Raw genomic sequence first — 20,257 nt, forward strand, 5'->3', positions numbered from 1 at the left:
CCTAGGAAACAAAAAGAAGTCAGCTGGGGCGAGGTCAGGACTATAGGGGGGGGGGGGGGGGGGGGGGCAGCGTTGGCACCTGGTGTTTGGCCAGGAACTCGCGGACTCGTAGCGCGTTGTGGCAAGGCGCGTTGTCGTGATGGAGTTGCCAGGTAGCGGAGATGTCCTTTCTCGTCCTGACGACCCTTTTGCAGAGTCTTTCCAGCACATCCACGTAGTAGGCAGCGTTAACTGTCTGTCCTTGAGGAACAAACTCCTTATGGACCACTCCTTTGCTGTCGAAAAAGACAATGAGCATTGTTTTCACTTTTGATTTGCTCATTCTTGCCTTTTTGGGCTTAAAGGCCTTTAACCACCTCGAAACTTGTGAGTAGGACAGAGCAGAGTCCCCGTAAGCCTCACGAGTCATTTTGTTAGTCTCCTCAAAAGATTTGTTCAGTTTAGCACAAAACTTAATCGCGTAACGTTGCTCGATCCCATTTTTTCCGTGACACGGTCGGCGCGCAGAGGTTTACAATAACAGACGTCCTGCCGCTTCCACAGCTCGGAGAGCACTGAAACCGGTTTCGCGGCAAAGCTTAGCGTCCCCCCCACCTACTCCATGTGGCCCGCTCCCACTCCGACTACTAGGAGCGGCGCGGGAAATTCAATTGCATTACTTTCGGAACGTACCCTGTATAACTCCACTGCTAGTGCTGCCACCTGTCGTCTGTGAGTGGTTATTGCACGTTGACATCGAACGTAGGCCGAGGTCACATTAATATGACTGGACCATGTATAACCGCATGTAAAACAGTAACTGAAAAATATCAGTTTTTGGTTTGATCTTTAGTTTTACACTACATAAACTTTGCCGCGCCCACGAGCCAATAATGTACGGAGACCGATCCATTGTTACGGATGGTCAGAAAATTTTGTCCAAAAACTGATGATAGATATGTTATGGTTGTTGTACACACTGCTGTTCTGTTGACTGGTTTAGGTGTTGTCGGACTTAAGAACCAAATTTGCCACTGGCTTCTTCGTAGGCAAACAAAAAATGTTAGTTACAGTTTTTCCGAAATTGTTAATTCGTACTGGGCCGTGAACGAGTGTGCAAGCTCACAAGTACAAAATAGCTATAGCGAGGGAGGATCATGTGACAAGCAGAGGACTGACTCAAGATAAACATAAAATGATCGATTCGTGGGTGTTCGATCGTTTTACAGAAGCTAGAAACAACGGGCATGTGTTCTAAGTAATGAAAAACTGCATCAGTTACTTATTTTTTTATACTTAGCACTAAGAGTTTCAAGAATTTATTGTCATTTTCAAGGGCAATTGTTTACATAAATATATTTTGTGACGTTTGCGTATGTGATTTTCTACCTCTCTTGCACTGTAATCGTCTTCTTGAGGTTATGCTGTAATCGGAGTATCGGATAAAAATGAATCTTGGAACGTTTATACGTTAATGTTAGAGGTTGTATTTTTCTTAGACAAACTGGGGCAGAAAATCACACTTGTAAACGTCACAAAAATATTTATGTAAACAAATTCACTTGAAAATGAGAATAAAGTCTCGAAAAGCGTTGTGCTAAGCGTGAAACAATAAGTAACTGTTGCAGGTTTTCATTATTGAAATCATGAATGACACAGTTGCAGACGTTCCAAAAACATCGGTTATAATGAACTAAATGAAGGACACGTGACTACTGCACGATCGTTGAGACAGTGGACAACTGCTGTAGCAGCTCATTCCTGTCAAAATTTTTCAATTCAAAGCCTGAAACACCTGGCGCAATTCATTCGAGGGCAGAACATAGAATTTGGCAGTGTCGTGACATCAAATAAATCAGCACCAATGACAAGCTTAAATATGACGAATTATTGCAAACAGCAACATTATTTTAAATTCAAATTTTCACTATAACTCTTGAGTTAAATCCTAATTTAGTTATAAGTACGGATAAATCAGTATTAATCACATCTCTAGCAAGATAATATTATAGTTTTGAGTTTAGAAAGTTACAGAAATAGCTGTCGCCCAATTGAAACAAAGAAATCTATCGCCAACTCTTGAACTAAGTTTTAAGACTTTAAGTAAAAAGTATCTTCTGATTGCATTGGCTTAGTAGCTTAAATTATTTATATCGACAAGCGCCCGAAGACCTTAGTACCTGAAACAAATTTCAACTTGTTTTTGTTGGTTGAGGCTAGGAACCCTAAAAGTGGAGCCGTTTCTGTACATTTATGTCTTATGTGACTGGCAAAGCTATCCCTCCTCATACGACAGCACGGTTGTCGATAAAGTCGGAATATCGACGTGCTCATTAAAACTGATTCCGACAATGTGTATGCCATTCTGTCAACTTTACGACGTTTCCTTTTCTGACGGGAGAAGAATCACATTTGAACATAGGAAAAGTGTCCTATTCTCATAGTGCAGCAAACAGCAATCACAGGGAGAAACGATGTCATTAATAAAATATACGCCTGGATCCGTACTCAACTGCAGGCTCCAGTTTTCGGGATAATGCTTTGATATGCTTGGTTTTCCGCGAAATTACGCCAGACAGCGTGGTATTTAGAACATTAATGAAGTTGCTTTCCCTAATGATATCTACATTACAGAATATGTCCGTGGCATACGTGCCTTCGCAAGTTGTTGGTGTTGCTTCAACTTTTTATGCTTTGAACGTTTTATGATAACTATAACGTTGCGGAATACAATGGTTCTCTTTTAGTATAAAAGTAAAAATCAAAGAAAAAGACGTACGCACTAGAATACACATGTTAATCGTTTTCGATTACTGTTAGTTACATAAGTTTTGTTACGATAAAATTTAATTTTAATAATATTTGTAATATTGATTTACTTTGTAAATAATCCCATTGTATTTCCCGATGTCACAAAAATACTGATATCACTGACTTTATATACTTTCGCAACAGCAAAAGGAAAAAAAAACATTAGATTAGAAGGCGGAGCGCAAAAATACGATCCTGTGCTATTAGCCACTACGCTGTCAACTCAGTTGGTATGACACCAGGCCTGAAAACTGATGCAGTTCCATCAAAACTTTGACGTTTTCCTGGAAACTACTGAATGTAGGCTTCTAAGACAAAACAAGCATCCACTTCTTTTCGTCCTTCTTTCACCAAATTCCACTGTCAGAGCGCGACCTACTGCAGCTACTCCTCGTAGGATATAGTGTCAGGAAACAGTTGGTGTAACTCCACACCTGCACATGGAACGTGGAGTTCTTGCCATATTTCCACATCAGAAACACAGCTTCGCCAATCTCTATGGGCCCAAATGTCGATGTTGAGAAAGTAATATACAATCGAAATTAATCAGCATGTTCTGCATCCCACAGGACTACTATGATGCAATTACGCTTGTTAAAGTAAGATTAACCCGAACTGATACCGTGAAAACTGGTTTGTTTCATTTCTTTGAGTTGTGAACACTTTTATTCTCTCGTTTTGACTGTCTTCCAGAAACTATATTGTAGCTGAGCTTTTCAATTAAACTGTAGGCTGCTAGTTGGGTTCTGCATCACATTGGGACTGGGATGGTGGCAGTATCAGTTGGCACACGTTCCCTACTGCGAACTTGAGTTACCGAAGTACTTGATAGCCATATAAGCGTTGTTTTGTTTTGTTTTCAGTTACGTGAGTAAATATGGTTGGTGCAAGACCGACATTTTATGAAAGGAAGACGGTTTTGAAGTGGTACGTTAAGTACGAAAGCATTAATGAGGTTCAATGCCAACGGTGAAACTGGTTTCAAATAGAGCCATCGACACGAGTAACAATTGCCCTCATTCGAGACAAATTTGAAGCCGAAAGCTTTGCCACAGATGTACGCGAACAACGATCTGGACGACACGTAACAGAAAGGGGCCTTCCCTCGTCCTGTGTTACAACAATCGCTCTTTCTTTCATTTCAGAAGTTTGTGAGACAGAGTGTGCGTGAAACCAGATTGAGTCGCTCAAGTGTTCAGCTCATTTTGAAGACTGCAAACTTTAAGTGCTACATCCCTGTATTGCTACACACAGTGAACGGGGACGACCCAGCTCGTAAACTGGAGAACTGGAAATGGTTTAATGGTAAGGTGCACAACAATAAAGTGTCTGCAGAGATGACTGTGTGGTCCGATGAGGCGCAACTGAAACTAATTGGTACAGCAAACCGCCACGATGTGTATCTATTGAGCACCGCAAATCCGCGCAACCAATGTGAACAAAGCCGTGTATTTACCAGGAATGAATGGAGGTGTGGATTACCTTATCGGTGTTTTACTTGGCCGTTCTTCTGTGACGGCACAGTTACCGGAGAGGTGTACCTAGAGAAGTTTGAGATATCTATTTTATTAGCCATCCGTGAGTTGTACGGCGACGAATAGTTCTACCTTCAACAAGATGGTGCCCCACCCGCAGGCCGGTGTGATAAAGAATACCACTCAATCCATGATAATAAGATTGCAGCACTGCATTGATACCAATGGTCATACTTCAAACACCTTCTGTAAATGGACATTCATGCCACCTTTGTGACCTCCGTTGTCGGCTGTGGTGGCCGTGCGGTTCTAGGCGCTTCAGTCTGGAACCGCGTGACCGCTACGGTCGCAGGTTCTAATCCTGCCTCGGGCATGGATGTGTGTGATGTCCTTAGGTTAGTTATGTTTAAGTAATTCTAAGTTATAGGGGACTGATGACCACAGATGTTAAGTCCCATAGTGCTCAGAGCCATTTGAACCATTTGTGCCCCCCCCCCCCCCCCCCCAGCAACCATAATCATGTCAGAAAGTATCTCAACGCAGATCGACCCAAATGATGGACAGATCGAAGACTTGCTGTCGTACATAAACCTCAGCGCCATCGCCTGTGTATGGATGTTAATCGTGACCAATTCGAACACCTACGCTGATTTGAATAACTTGCTCTTTTTAGATAGACTTTCACCACTTTCACCGAAAACGAGGTGTTTCCGTCAGTTAATGAGCAATATGAATTAGTTTTTCATTAATAATTTTAGTGGGACGGCGTTTCTTGTACTCAAGAGCTCTATTTTCTCCAGAAGTTTCAATAGGCGGCTCCTCGTTGCAGTATGCAGGACTCGCATGTCGTTATCTATGTCGGTTACGATACACTCCTTGTGGTCAGTAAAATGTAGGCCAACTGCATTTTTTTTCCTATGGATGTGGATGTTCCCTGAATCCTACATTAAAATTTCTACCCGTCTGTCCAATATAAAATGTGTCACATTCATCACAATGTATTTTGTAGACGAATGAATTTGAAAATTTACTATGTTTGTTGCCTATCTTGTATCCAAGGCTTAGTTTCAGAGTATAGTTTATTTGAAAGCCGCATCTGACGGTTGTGTTATTAACAGCTGTTGAAACTTTTTTCCATGATATGTCCTCCGGACAAAATTTTTGTTATTCTTTGTTATCTCTTGTGATCTTTAGTGTTTACGTTCTTCTTTATCTTAATATACGGTCGCTTGAAAAAAAAGTCTTGTGTAAACGTTTGCTACGGCTATTTGTTTCAAGATGTCTATTTCTTACGTATTTCTTGGCTGTCGAATGCCAAGCGAATCAGTCCGCATTCCGTTTAAGTAAAATACGGGCTTTTTCACTAAAGAGCCAAAGAAACTGGTACACTTCCTTTAATATTGTGTAGGGCCCTTGCGAACACACAAGGACGAGGCGTAAAGCTTTGTGTCGTGCAGTCATCAAGGGTACACGAGTGGGCCTTTGGCCCCGAGAGCCCATATCGATGACGTTTCATTGCATGGTTCGCACGCTGAAACTTGTTGATGGCTCAGCGTTGAAATCTGCAGCAATTTTAGGAAGGGTTGCACTTCTGTCACGTTGAGAGATTATCTTCAGTCGTCGTTGGTCTCGTTCTTGCAGGTTCTTTTTCCGGCCGCAGCGATGTTGGAGATTGAAGTTTTATAGATTCCTGATATTCACGGCACACTCGTGAAATGGTCGTACGGGAAAATCCCCACTACATCGCGACCTCGGAGATGCCGGGTCACATCGCTCATGCGCCGCCTATTACACCTCGTTCAAACTCACTTAAATCTTGATAACCTGCCATTGTAGCAGCAGTTACCGATGTAAAAACTGCGCCAGACACTTGTCTTATAGAGGCGTTTCCGACCGCAGCGCCGTGTTCTGCCTGTTTGCATTTCTCTGTATTTGAACACGCATGTCTACACCAGTTTCTTTAGCGCTTCAGTGTATATCGCATGCGCTGACACGATGTGATTTGAGTAATAGTATCGGTGCACATATGTATTGTACAGGGTGTTTCCATAATAGCGTGCAAAAATGTAACAGAGCGTAAACAATGCTCTACTGAACTAAGGTAGGGGACCTGGGGTAGGAGAAGTCAACTTAAGGAGATATGGAAGTAAACTTGTCTACCGCTTTGTCTAGCATTACTTATTTCCAGCTTATTTAGAACTAACGTGCTTACACGTTTACACGTACTGTGCTGTTTATTTACATGTACATTCTTTATTTTCTGCAAGGAATGAAGCACGACGAGCCTGATTACTGGGAAGTCATGATGCAGGTTTTGTTTGGTTGAGGTTCGTGAGAACAGTTCTGTGTGAGTTGTTGGAGAACATGCCCTTGGGTGTTCGTGAGAGGATATGGATACAACATAACGAGGCAACGCCTCTCTACTGTGTGGATGTCCGCAAACATCTCAATGCTCTGTTTCCTGGTCTCTGGATGAGAATGGGAGATCCTATTCCATAGCCTGCGAGGTCAACTGACCCGAACCCCCTGATTATTTTCTAATGGGATATCTAAAGTCACTTGTGTATGAGACCCCAGTGAATACGGAGATGGAATTAGCTGCCAGAATTGTAGCTGTCTGTGATATGATTCGAAACACACCACGAAATTTGTCAGGTCACCGATGTCACGCTTGCATTGAGGTTGAGGGCCGTCAGTTTCAGCACATTTTGTAAGGTACGGTACCAATGGTACGTTCACGGTGTCAGTGATATTATTTGCGCTTAATTGTAACTAATGTAAATAAAAAAGTACACAATGATGTGATTTTGTCCCTATTATCTCCTTATGCTGGCTTCTGCAACCCCAGGTTCCCTAGCACAAATCGTTCAGTGGAGCATCCTCTATCTCCTGTTAAAATTTGCACTCTCCTCCGGAAACACCCTGTATAAAAATCTAACACATCTACTGTCAATTTCAGTGATCGTCAGGTTCAAATAGTTAATAGAAATATTTTTCTCTATTTTAAAGGTCATGTTAATTCTGGGGTGCTATCGCATAGACACGTTGATACTGTTTGTGTTATCTTTTAATATTACTAAGATGTTGTCTACATAGCGTTTACAGTAAACGATCTGATTTTTACAGTTTTGGGATTTATTAAAAACTTTATTTCTAAGTCATTAATAAAAATATCTGCTGTGTGTCAGCGAATCTATTGCCCATGACAAGACTTTGTTTTGGACAATCTCTTTTATTGTTGAAAGAGAATAAGTTGTAGGACAGCACAAGTGCATGCATTTCATTGAATACAATGGTTTCTGTTGCACTACATTTCTTATGAGGCTGTATATTATGCTTTACAATCTCAATGGTTTCGTTAATGAGAACATTTACATAAAGGTTAGTGATACCACGCGATGTCCGATGTTATGTTGCATAATCAGCAATGATTAGAAAATTCACAACTGTTCTTAACTTCTAAATTTTCGTGAAACGTGTATGTTGCTTTCAATTTCACTTGCAATATTTTATTAGCGGCATGAACTGTTATTCAGATAGCTTTCAGATGCCTTTGTGATGTGACCACACAATAAGATAAAGAAAAAAGAATAAAATAAACACTCAAGAGCACAGGAAGCAATAAAGAATAACAAAAATTTTGTCCGGATGACATAATCTGGAAAAGTTTTCCAACAGCTAGAGCAACAATTTAAGAACACAACCGTCAGATGTAGTTTTCAAATACATAATACTCCGAAACTTCAACTTAGAAGCAATATAGGTAAGAAATATAATAAATTTCCAAATTCAGCAGTCTACAAAATACACTGCAATGATTGTAATGAATTTTATACTAAGCAGACGGGTAGACAAAACTGCATTTGGTCTACATCTTACTGAATGCAAGCATGCCGTAACCAATATAGATAACAAGATGCAAGCCCTAAATACTGCCGACGGGCGCCTACTGAATCTTCTGGAGAAAATATAATTCTACGGGTACAAGGAACAACACTCCAATAAAAATCTGAATGAACAAAATGAACTGACACCGAAAGCCTACTTTTCACTGTATAACTGGCTGTTGTAGTTCTCGCACATCCTCATTGTCTGACCCAGTCCATACGATTTCCGTCCCTGACCCATTAACGCACACGTCTTGCTCGCGGGTATACGCATCCTTTCTCATGCGGGTTTATCCGTTTTGTTGGGCTCTGTTGTCATGCACCTGTGACTTGTGGCTTCTTTCGTGTGTCGGTTCGTTGCTTTCAACTAATTTCATGATGTACTATGTACGTCGTAGACACCTGTCTGGGAGCAGGCATTTGCTGCTTTAACTAGTATCTTACTGTAGACACAATTTTTTGCTCCACCTCTAATTCAGTTACATTTTAGACTGATCCTGTTTTGGCAGATGTAGAATCTTATACACTCTATAATCTATCACCCCTTACCAAAGTTATTTGACATGGTCAGCTGCCAGATAATTAAACTGATGGCCTAACAACGAGTCGACAGCAAGACTGATGACAATTATGTGGAGTACAGCTGATAAGCTGCCTCAAGATACACCCTAAAGACACTTCACATACATCAATAACTGTAGGGGCATCCGTTACCTTCAGTTCTCCTGGTGAAATCCATCACAAGTTTATTGGAAAGGTATTGTCGCGGAACTGTTGCTTTTCATTACATGACAACAATCTCGTGTTATGCAGGCTCCCTGCGAAGTAAGCTGTCGCCAACAGATGAGTTTGAAATGAACTTTATACCATTGATCAGGTAAATTATAGTTCACGAATGATTGCAGACGTGCATATGATCTCTCACTCAACTCGCGATCAGACCTAGAAGACAACGCTTTGCTGGCCGGCCACCGTTTCATCGTCTGCCATACATAGCCATTTAGATGCGGCATTGAAAGGCTCTCCCAGCCGTCGTCCTCTTTACAGCCCTTGACGTAGCTCCACAGTTGGCCTCAAGAAGATGGCTGCACCCCGTTCTAGTGCTCCCGACAAGTAAAAATTGCTGGCAGAATCGTGAACTGAACCTGCGTCCTCCGCTTTGTAGTCATACATGCTGACTGTTCAGCTACGAAGGCGGACGTACGTGATTATTGCCTTTAATAATTAAGTATGGTATGAAGCCTATGAAATTCGGATGCAATGTAGAAAGAGGCTCTAAACTTCGTGGCATCGACTCGGAAAGACTACTGATATTCTACTTGGAAATTCCCCATTATATGCAATGTACGAGTGGGTCCATAAAGCATCAATAGTGGTTGCTCAAGGACAATGATTAGCAAGAACGCAGTATACAGTCTCATTTGCATATTACAATTTAATGGAAACCGGATTCGGATGACATGCATCAATTATCGAATTTCAAACAACTGCCATTTCATCACTAGCTGAATCTTGATAAGGGATCCTTATCTTCTGAAACAACACGTCAGTAAACTGAAATGTGCATGTGTGACTGTATAGTACATACTATATTCTGACGAAATGCTACTGCTACATGTCAAACTGGCAAATATCACGAGTGAGGAGCAAGTTAACAACAGACAACAATCCCATAAATTTTCGTTTGGTGAAATATAAAATAAACTTACTGGACTGGGAAGCAGTTGCATCTAATGCTCTTCAAAGAAAGGTGGCACAGTACTCGTCATATTTGGCTGGCAATTATCCTTCCGAAATACGATATCTGTAGTTTGAGCTTTAAAATTTGCAGTTGCTGTCTATGTGCTTAAGAGACGATATCATAGTTTGAACCCAACAGTCCATTAAACACGATGGCGGACATTCTAAGCTCTACAGTGTCTAAACCAGCATCCGGTCATCGTAGAGTAGACCCTCTGTTTTTCCATTAGTACCACGCTCGTATCACTGACATCTGTGAGAATGCTGCACGATCAGAAATACCTCGTATCACGGCATGAAAACACTTTTTCCGGAGGTAGATCATATTTTCATGTTTCTGTCTTGTTTGGTGGCTCTTCAGTGGCTAAGTCCGGCGTAACATTGACAGTCTCGTTAATAAAGGAGAAGTATCTACCCGCATCTGTTATTTCTCTGAAGTCTTAATTATTTACTGTTGGCTCGAAGTTGTATAAATCTTGGTAGTTTGTATTTATTCGGTGCTTCTTCCAGAGCACTACAATTTTCAAAAGTGTTAGAGCAATTCATCTTCATGAGCGTTCGAACAAATAGTTTTCGTATAAGATGTTCTGATATTATGCTGCGAGGTTTGTTAAACTCGCACTAGTTCTTTTCGGACCAAATTCGGATCACTGTGAAGTGTACGGCATTGTATATTGAAAACCTTTTATCGAATTTGCCTCCAGAAATGTGAATTAGATTGATATTCTAATAGTCACTTTAGTGAGATCGGTCATTTGCAGCCGGCATTGTGTTCGTTCTGAAAATGTCAATAAGGATTATCCTCCAGATGTGTCGCGTCAATCGCGGCGCTACTCGCTCGATAACGAGTAGGAGAAATAAAAATTGTAACATTTCAGAATACGGACAGCGCCATTTACTTGTTCGCAATATTTAACTTCCATATTACTTTGTGGCAGTTTTAGTTGCGAGCGACTACAACATGGTTGAGAAAAACAAACTGATCATTCGAACAGTTTGATGGCATGGCGCGGAAAGAGGCAATTGACTCTAAATAATTAAAAGTGTGAGATCGTCCACATGAGTACTAAAAGTAATTCGTTAAATTTATATTATACGACAAATCACTCATATCTAAAGGCTGTCAGATCAATAAAATACCTACGGATCACAATTACAAACAGCTTAAATTGTAACGTGGGGAAGACGAACCAATGACTGCTATTTATTGGCAAAAAAGTTAGAAGATGCAACACATCAGCTAGAGAGACTGCCTGCACTACTCTCGTCCGTTCTTTTCTGGAGTTTTGCTGCGCGTCATGGGCATCGAAAAAGTTCAAAGAAGCACAGCTCACATTGTATTATCGCGAAATATGGGACGCAGTGTCATAGACATGATACGCGAGTGTGGGTATTAATCATAAAAACGAAGGCGTTTCTCGTTGGGGGGGGGGGGGGGGGGGCATCTTTTCACGAAATTTCAATAACCAGCTTTCTCCTCCGAATGCGAGAACAGTTTGTTTCTTCCACCTACACAGCGTGAAATGAACACCGTACGACAATAAGAAGAATCAGAGTCCGCACGGAAAGATTTAAGTGTTGGTTTTTTCTCTCCCGCTGCTCGGATGTGGAACGGTAGAGAAATAGTCAGATGGTGGTTCGATGAACCTCTGCCAGACATTTAAGTGTGAATTGCAGAGTAGTCATGCAGATGTAGATATTATCGCAGCATGGCAGAATTTAACAGTGCTGCCATCTGTTAAAAATACTATTTCGCACTGGGACCCTACCCGCGGTCTAGGGGTATCGTCTTTGATTCATAATCAAAATTTTGATAAATAATCGGCTTTGGCGGCCGAACTTGTGTTAACGTGCCACAACAATGCCTCTGCGACGTGCATGGCGTCGTCGCTGGCGGTGCAGTGTACATGTCTATCGCAGTTTGAAGGCTAATTTAATAAACAGCAGTTGATTGGAGGTCCGAATGTATTTCGTGGACTCCATCTGAACTTTACCTGTGATGTACAAGCAGTGTTTAGAGCAGTGTTTGGCTCACACTTGCTGTAGTGTGGGGCAATCAAGCAGATTATGGTGGCCTTGAAGCTTTTCCAGATGCTAACATTCTGACTTGGAAGACATGGAGTATTTCGGAGACTACAGGACTGTTGGCTAAACAGCCTTATGGTACTCTAGTTCCAAGCATGCCATTTGTTTTGAGTACTAGAAAGAAGAAGAAATTAAATGCTGATGAGTACCTCTTTATATGGGCCAAAGTTGGTCTCATTCTGCCAACGGCCTTGTCAAAGAGGGCGGAGGAGCGGATAGAGGTTCAGGGCACTTTCTTGTCCTAGGGGTGGGAAATTGCCCCTAAAGGCGGAAGAATCAGCAATGATCAACGACATGAGGATGCAGAAGGCAATGGAAACCACTGCATTAAAGACACGTAACGTGTATCCACAGGACATGTGGCCTGTAGTTGAAGTGTCATGATGATCTCTCCATTGGCAAAAGATTCCGGATCTCCGGGAGGAGACTGCCAAGGGGGAGCTTACCAAGAGAAAAAGAGTGAATAATCATCGAAAGGATAATGTTCTACGAGTCGGGGCGTGGAATGTCAGAAGCTTGAACGTGATAGGGAAACTAGAAAATCTGAAAAGGGAAATGCAAAGGCTCAATCTAGATATAGTAGGCGTCAGTGAAGCGAAGTGGAAGGAAGACAAGGATTTCTGGTCAGATGAGTATCGGGTAATATCAACAGCAGCAGAAAATGGTATAACAAGTGTAGGATTCGTTATGAATAGGAAGGTAGGGCAGATGGTGTGTTTCTGTGAACAGTTCAGTGACCGGGTTGTTCTAATCAGAATCGACAGCAGACCAACACCGACAAAGATAGTTCAGGTATACATGCCGACGTCGCAAGCTGAAGATGAACAGATAGAGAAAGTGTATGAGGATATTGAAAGGGTAATGCAGTATGTAAAGGGGGACGAAAATCTAATAGTCATGGGTGACTGGAATGCAGTTGTAGGGGAAGGAATAGAAGAAAAGGTTACAGGAGAATATGGGCTTGGGACAAGGAATGAAAGAGGAGAAAGACTAATTGAGTTCTGTAACAAGTTTCAGCTAGTAATAGCGAATACCCTGTTCAAGAATCACAAGAGGAGGAGATATACTTGGAAAAGGCCGGGAGATACGGGAAGATTTCAATTAGATTACATCATGGTCAGACAGAGATTCCGAAATCAGATACTGGATTGTAAGGCGTGCCCAGGAGCAGATATAGACTCAGATCACAATATAGTAGTGATGAAGGTACGCTGAAGTTCAAGACGTTAGTCAGGAAGAATCAATACGCTAAGAAGTGGGATACGGAAGTTCTAAGGAATGACGAGATGCGTTTGAAGTTCTCTAACTCTATAGATACAGCAATAAGGAATAGCGCAGTAGGCAACACAGTTGAAGAGGAATGGACGTCTCTAAAAAGGGCCATCACAGAAGTTGGGAAGGAAAACATAGGTACAAAGAAGGTAGCTGCGAAGAAACCATAAAAGAAAGGTTCAGGAGTGGAATTAAAATACAAGGTGAAACGATATCAATGATACGATTCGCTGATGACATTGCTAACCTGAGTAAAAGTGAAGAAGAATTAAATGATCTGCTGAACGGAATGAACAGTCTAATGAGTACACAGTATGGTTTGAGAGTAAATCGGAGAAAGACGAAGGTAATGAGAAGTACTAGAAATGAGAACAGCGAGAAACTTAACATCAGGATTGATGGTCACGAAGTCAATGAAGTTAAAGAATTCTGCTACCGAGGCAGTAAAATAACCAATGACGGACGGAGCAAGGAAGACATCAAAAGCAGACTCGCTATGGCAAAAAAAGGCATTTCTGGCCAAGAGAGGTCTACTAATATCAAATACCGGCCTTAATTAGAGGAAGAAATTTCTGAGGATGTACGTCTGGAGTACAGCATTGTATGGTAGTGAAACATGGACTGTGGGAAAACCGGAACAGAACAGAATCGAAGCATTTGAGATGTGGTGCTATAGACGAATGTTGAAAATTAGGTGGACTGATAAGGTAAGGAATGAGGAGGTTCTACGCAGAGTCGGAGAGGAAAGGAATATGTGGAAAACACTGATAAGGAGAAGGGACAGGATGCCAGGACATCTGCTAAGACATGAGGGATGACTTCCATGGTACTAGAGGGAGCTGTAGAAGGCAAAAACTGTAGAGGAAGACAGAGATTGGAATACGTCAAGCAAATAATTGAGGACGTAGGTTGCAAGTGCTACTCTGAGATGAAGAGGTTAGCACAGGAAAGGAATTCGTGGCGGGCCGCATCAAACCAGTCAGTAGACTGATGACAAAAAAAAAGAAAAAAATGTATATGGCGAAAATTAATCCTATAGATTAGCTATTAAGTCAACACCCAGTAGATTCGATTTAAGTCACGTCGAGTTTTCTAAATATAAAGCGCGATCGAAAAGTCGCTCTCATAAAAATACTAGGTGTGATCAAAAAATACGGTGAATAATTTTAGTAGAGACGAAGTAATAAGCTTACATGGAATTTGATTTTATCTCTTTCAAAGTACTGTCCTTGGATAGCATTGCAATTATCCCATCGTTGCATCCATGACTGCAAGCATTTCTGAAAGCTTCTTTTGGAAGGACATTCAGCTGCGCTGTATAGCCTTCTCAGTGTGAGGAAAAGTGTAAAAACTTTTTCCTTTAAAACCGATTTTAATTTTTGCAAAGAGCCTGAAGAGACATCGTACTAAATCTGGGGATTAAGGTGAATATGGACAGACAGGAACATTGTTTCGCGAATTAAAAGCGAAATTGGCGGGGCGAGTTGTCCGGATGAAGAAGGAAGCCATTGGCCCATTTTCCTATTCTCGCATATTGTTTCGCAAACGTTGCAGTATGTCCTTGTAAAACTCGGCGCTATAACCCCAAGGAACGACCTCAGATCGCACTAAGCCCTCACTATCGGAAAAAACACTGAACACGCCTTTAATATTCGATTTTGATTGACGTGCCTTTTTAAGGGGAGGAGATTTGATGGTTTTCCATTGGGAACTCTGAATTTTCGTCTCAGGATCGTACCCAAAGGCGCAAGTTTCATCTCCAGTTACAATTTTGGAGATTTAGCACCATGTCTCTTCGGGCATGATTGAAGACTATCCTTCAATTCCGTGCAAACTGACACAGCATTTTCCTTCTGTTCATTCACTCAAGTGCCGGGGAGCAAATTTAGCACTTACTCGCCTCATTTACAAACTATCGTTTAAAATGCTATGTATGGGCGCGTACGGCACGATAACTTCTTCGATAAGCTGTCGAATAGGTATTCGCCTGTTTGAACGAACAATTTTTGCCACTTTTTACACGTATTCATCCGTTTTTGAGGGTAATGGATGTCCCGAAAGTTACGTCTTCTACAGACACGTTTCCTCTTTTAAATCGCTCATACCACTTGTACTGTCTTCAGAGTTACAGCATTATCGCCATACACCAATTTTCAACATTTCATGGCTTTCTTTGGCACTTTCTTGCAACTAGAACCAGGTCTTAATGTTCGCTCTTTGTTGGAAATCCACGATGCGCCGACAGACACACTAAACACCTCACTCTAGCGTCTCCCTGACTGAGAAGTCAGAGCGTGTTCAAACATGACGCTACCCTGTCGATGGATCAAACTATCGAACAAATTATATCAAATGGTTGTGGCGTCAGCAGTTGCCGCTAAAATAGTTCATTCACCGTACCGTACTTCTTAATTGCGTTTTGTAAATGAGTGTGTAAATAGCAGTTGCATTGCATTTGTTCGATCAGCCATCACAAGATAGTAGAACGGGTATTATCGACAACAAACAGACTCCAATGTAACGGGCACAAGTCATATGACATCTGTAGTATTGTGCTGTTCATTTATTGGTATATATGTCGTTTTCTCAAGAGAAATGCTTTTAGTTGTTCAACAGTACTTTGCCAGTTTTTAGCTTTCACGTATTGTAAACGCAGGTCGTTGGAAATATCCAGAAACCGCAGAACTGAAAATTCAAAAATAACGAGAATAATCGTCGTTTACCGAAATGCGGATCAACTGTAGACATGAAGAGAAGCAGAAGACCAGCTACTTTGGTGAACTCTATGCCGGCTGAGGTGAAGACTGTGTTGCAGCGTTCACCTCCGAAAAGTTTTAAGAGACTATTTTTCCAATCTCAGATTTCGTACGCTAGTGTTACTAAAGCGATGCTGAAGTTAACATTTTGTGTGTAGCATGTTCGTAGTGTGCAGGAACTGAAGGCGCAAGATAAAGAAATGCGTATAGCGTAATGTACATGGTTTTGGTCAATTGCTGATGCCCATGGAGACGCAGAACTGGGCGTGTTTCACCTTCGTGGTCACATGAACACTCAAAACGCAATCGAAAATCGACATGTTTTTTTCACGAAAACACCTTGCACTGTAAGAAAACTGGAGTGTTGGTGTGCCATATAACATTTCGTTTAAAAATGTGGTGAACAGTATCATGCAGCAAGACATCATTACAAAGTTTATTTCGCTACTTGAGGCTGATGTGTGCGACTTCTCGGTCACCGTGGGCTTTCGTGCAGTGGTTAAGGTACTGCACGAGCATTCACGAGAGGGCGGTTTCTACCGTCCAGCTACCCAGATTTAGGTTTCCCGTAGATTCCAGAAATCTGTTCAGAAAATGCTGGAATGGTTTCTTTGAAAATGATTCTTAATTTCGTTCTTCACTCTTGTCTATGCGAACTTGTGCTCCAACTCCAACAAGCTCCTCACCAACGGAGAGTTAAATCCCGAGCTATTTTATCTTCATCCTAACTGTTTTGGTAAATATGTCAACGGGTCAGTATGGCTACATCAACAGTTGACGAGAAAACGCCTGAGAGACGTAGTAAAACGCCGTACAATTGACTGTGATCCAAACAGACTGTGATCCAGAACAGATACCAATTATTCGAATAGCGAAGAAATCTGACTTGTGTGAGTGGGCAGAACTTAATCACTGATGTCTGAAGAATATGCTCACCATAGTAATCGTACTGTACTGTAAACAAGATGGACGATTCTGGCATCTGGTTGCAGGTACGCGGCGTATCAGTGCCGGGGCCACTGCGACTTCCCCCTCGGGCAGAGCCAGCGGCCGACCAACCACGCTACGGTGCAGAGCCTGGCACATCAGCTGGGGCTGGCTGCCGACGTGGTGCGGCCCAGCTGCGTGCCAGCAGCGCTCAAGCCACTCACTCTGCTCTACTTCGACGACAGCCACAACGTCGTGCTGAAGAGCTTCGAGGGAATGGTAGCCGAGAGCTGCGGCTGCCACTAGGCCAGCGGCGGGCTCAGTGACCGCGAGCAGTGGGCCCGACATTGCGCCTGCTGCGAACATCTCTAATCACTTGCGATACTTTAGCCCCAGTCGGATTTCCAGCAGCTGATAGAAGTTAATTAACCGCTGACGAGGACGCTCCGACGCAACTGAATTCCGAATATTTCAGCTATTTGGTTTCGAATTTTGAATATTTTCTTTTAAATATCACAGTTAAGTAAGTCGGTAAATACTGTGCCTTCAATCAAATACGCCTACTTGTATTTGAACTCTTCCTAAGGCAAAAACTAGGTGAAGAGTTAATCGTAAATGTGCTCAAATTTAAGTGAATATAAGAAATCTGTCACAAAGGTGTGCGTTAATTCTCATTTGTATGATAGAGTCGTCAATTACTTTCTTCATCTGCCAGGGGAAATTAAACACTGTCCTCGAGACGTAAATTGGCAGATACAGGCAAAAAGTAAAAGAAAGTTCTAAATACAAGTCCTAAATTACACCAGCAAAGGAATTACTACTCTATAGTAGACACAGCTCCAATTGTCGATGGAGTTCACACATCCACTGAAGAGGAAATTCTTACATGGGGTACATAAGTAATTTCTATGGAAAAATAGTGGAAAAAGTGATGAACAGCTTAGCGCAACAGGCAGAAAACAAATGCCGATCGTCAAACAACCATCTAACAATCATACAGTGCCGTAGAGTTAAAAGTTCTTTGTGGTTTCAAAGAAAACATAATTTATTTAAATGCATACCACAAGTGAACCGCCTGCTCCGTGATCTAGAAGTTATTGTGTGATTGGATCGTTTGCCTATTATTAATAATCTCTCAGTGATATTACAAAATACATTTTGCTTTTGGTTACGAAATTCGATACTTTCATGCTGGGCAATAAGTGTTTTTGCGCAACTTTTTTCTATGGATGTTGGCTGAAATAGTATCCGTATAACTCATTTCTGCTATTAATGGCCGCCACTTAGTATTAATTAGATATAACTATGTAGTAAAGCTGCCCATGAGGCTTCTGTTTCTCCGATCTCTGATTTTTTAATATTAATTTTCGTCAGTAACCTGTAATTAGTGTCATGAGATAAAAAAAATGTTATTATAAAAACATTATTTAGAGACAACAAATACTGTGATCAAGGATACGGCTATAAATGGCAGAGTAACCACTTGGAGACAGGAGCTGGTGGTACTTCGCAATATATTTTCTCTGCCAGCAATTCTCGTGAGGCCAGCGTATCTTAGCTTATGCTCCAAGACGTTTGAATAGTTTAACATTCCTCACTTGTTTTTTTCTTTTTTATCCAGTTTGAATGTGTGTGCCTGAGAGTGCTCACGTTAGTGTGTGTGTGTGTGTGTGTGTGTGTGTGTGTGTGTGTGTGTGTGTGTGTGTGTGTGTGTGTATGTGTGTATGTGTGCGTGTGTGTGTGTAGCGTCTCATAATAATGTTCTTCGAGTGTGCCAAGTTCTGTACAGATTCGTATCTTGGCACGTGAGGGGCTCCGGGAGGAGATCATTTGTCTTCTATGTGTATTCAAAAAGAGTCTGTAAAGCAATAAATATTCACTATTCTAAAAACAGCGTCTGATTTATTCTTTCATTCGCCCATAAATAACTTCTTAAATACCATGTGTGCCGTTCCAGCTCGAGCTGTAACTCAAGCCTTCTTTCGCTACCGATGTTTCTAGACAACTATTACAGCTATTATTGAAGAAAGAGTAAAAAGAGAAAAAAGAGCAAAATCAAATCTGAACGAAAGAACGTACTCAAGATGAATTATGTTCCTTTTACATAACCCAGCGTTTCCACAAGGACCGAGAAGTAAACGAGACCGGTCGAGTGCGTTCGTTTTTGTTCTATTTATCTCTTGACATATTTTGCAACACTCTAGCACATTAACAATGAGCCATTACGCCGTTACGCTTCCAACACTGACAAAGACATAAGTTTTATCGCCCTCCGTCTGAGACCCTGTTTCTGAAAATATCTTTCAGCTCCAGGTCAAGTTAAAAAAAAAAAACTCGCACTGTTAATTCGCACTAAATAAAACCAGATGAAATATGATGATGTGTACTTAAAGCTTCATAAATGCTCCTCCATCATTATGGCATCAACAATGGTCGCATACGATTGACGCCGGCGCTTCGTAGGTTCAAAACCAATCAGCAGTTGAGTTTTTAGCTTGGGGTGAAATTGAGAAAATACAACCCAACTTTGCTGATTATTGCCTCTACCACCCAAAAAATGTTAAATATGTGACTGTGCTCTATTTCGAACAAACATTTACAGCCTCTTCTGAAATACCGTTCTCATTCTGCAACGTCATCGTTTTCGCATTGGACAGGAATGAGAGATGGACGGAGAGAGTAAGGATGGAGTTAGTAGCTCACAGTAACATCTTTAATTGCTGTCTTTTTCGCATACATTAGCAGCTCTGAGTTCAAGTCGAAGAAAACAGTTACTAACTGTCAAGGGTAGCCATACTCCACTATAATAATTCTCAGTATCTGCCATGGTAGCGTTCGGTAACCGTAACAACCCAGGGGAATTTTCCTTAACGTTTTCACAGTCATCCCAGAATTTCACTGGTAAAGGAACTATCGCTGAAGACGACATGTTATACTCAATACGATTGCAAATAAATAAAGCGGGCTGGGAGGTGAAACCATATAGGTAAGGTTCGCCAAAATAAACAGTACAGCGGGCAAGAAAAGAATTGCCATGACAGTATTTACGAACGAAAGAAACAAAAAGAACTTCTAAATATTGTTACCTTATTGAATAAATATATTTTATTAGTAACATCAGCCCATAGAGGGGCTTCTCGAATCTCCTATTCCAAATAAAACTCAACACAACTCTGTATTCACAACACACGTAACCAAGTCTCTCATCCACTGAAAAACATTTTTAGTGTTTTGCCTAAATTCTCTTTTAATCCAACGTTAAAATGCAGTTACCTTCTCGCATCAGCCACTATGCCCTTTTCTAAAGTGTAATTTTGATTTGTCC

At 41.4% G+C, this 20,257-nt stretch overlaps 1 protein-coding gene across 1 annotated transcript in view; it reads left to right on the forward strand.

The window, feature by feature from the left end:
* Positions 1–18,821, forward strand: part of LOC126334786 (bone morphogenetic protein 5-like) — a 131,834-nt gene extending 113,013 nt beyond the window's left edge. The window contains exon 6 of the mRNA XM_049997388.1: positions 16,998–18,821. Coding sequence (XP_049853345.1) covers positions 16,998–17,238 — 241 coding nt within the window. The 3' untranslated portion in view covers positions 17,239–18,821. The remainder of the gene's footprint in view (positions 1–16,997) is intronic.
* Positions 18,822–20,257: the final 1,436 nt, after the last annotated feature.

The sequence above is a fragment of the Schistocerca gregaria genome, chromosome 2 (assembly GCF_023897955.1).
Source record: "Schistocerca gregaria isolate iqSchGreg1 chromosome 2, iqSchGreg1.2, whole genome shotgun sequence".
NCBI classification, from domain to species: domain Eukaryota; kingdom Metazoa; phylum Arthropoda; class Insecta; order Orthoptera; family Acrididae; genus Schistocerca; species Schistocerca gregaria.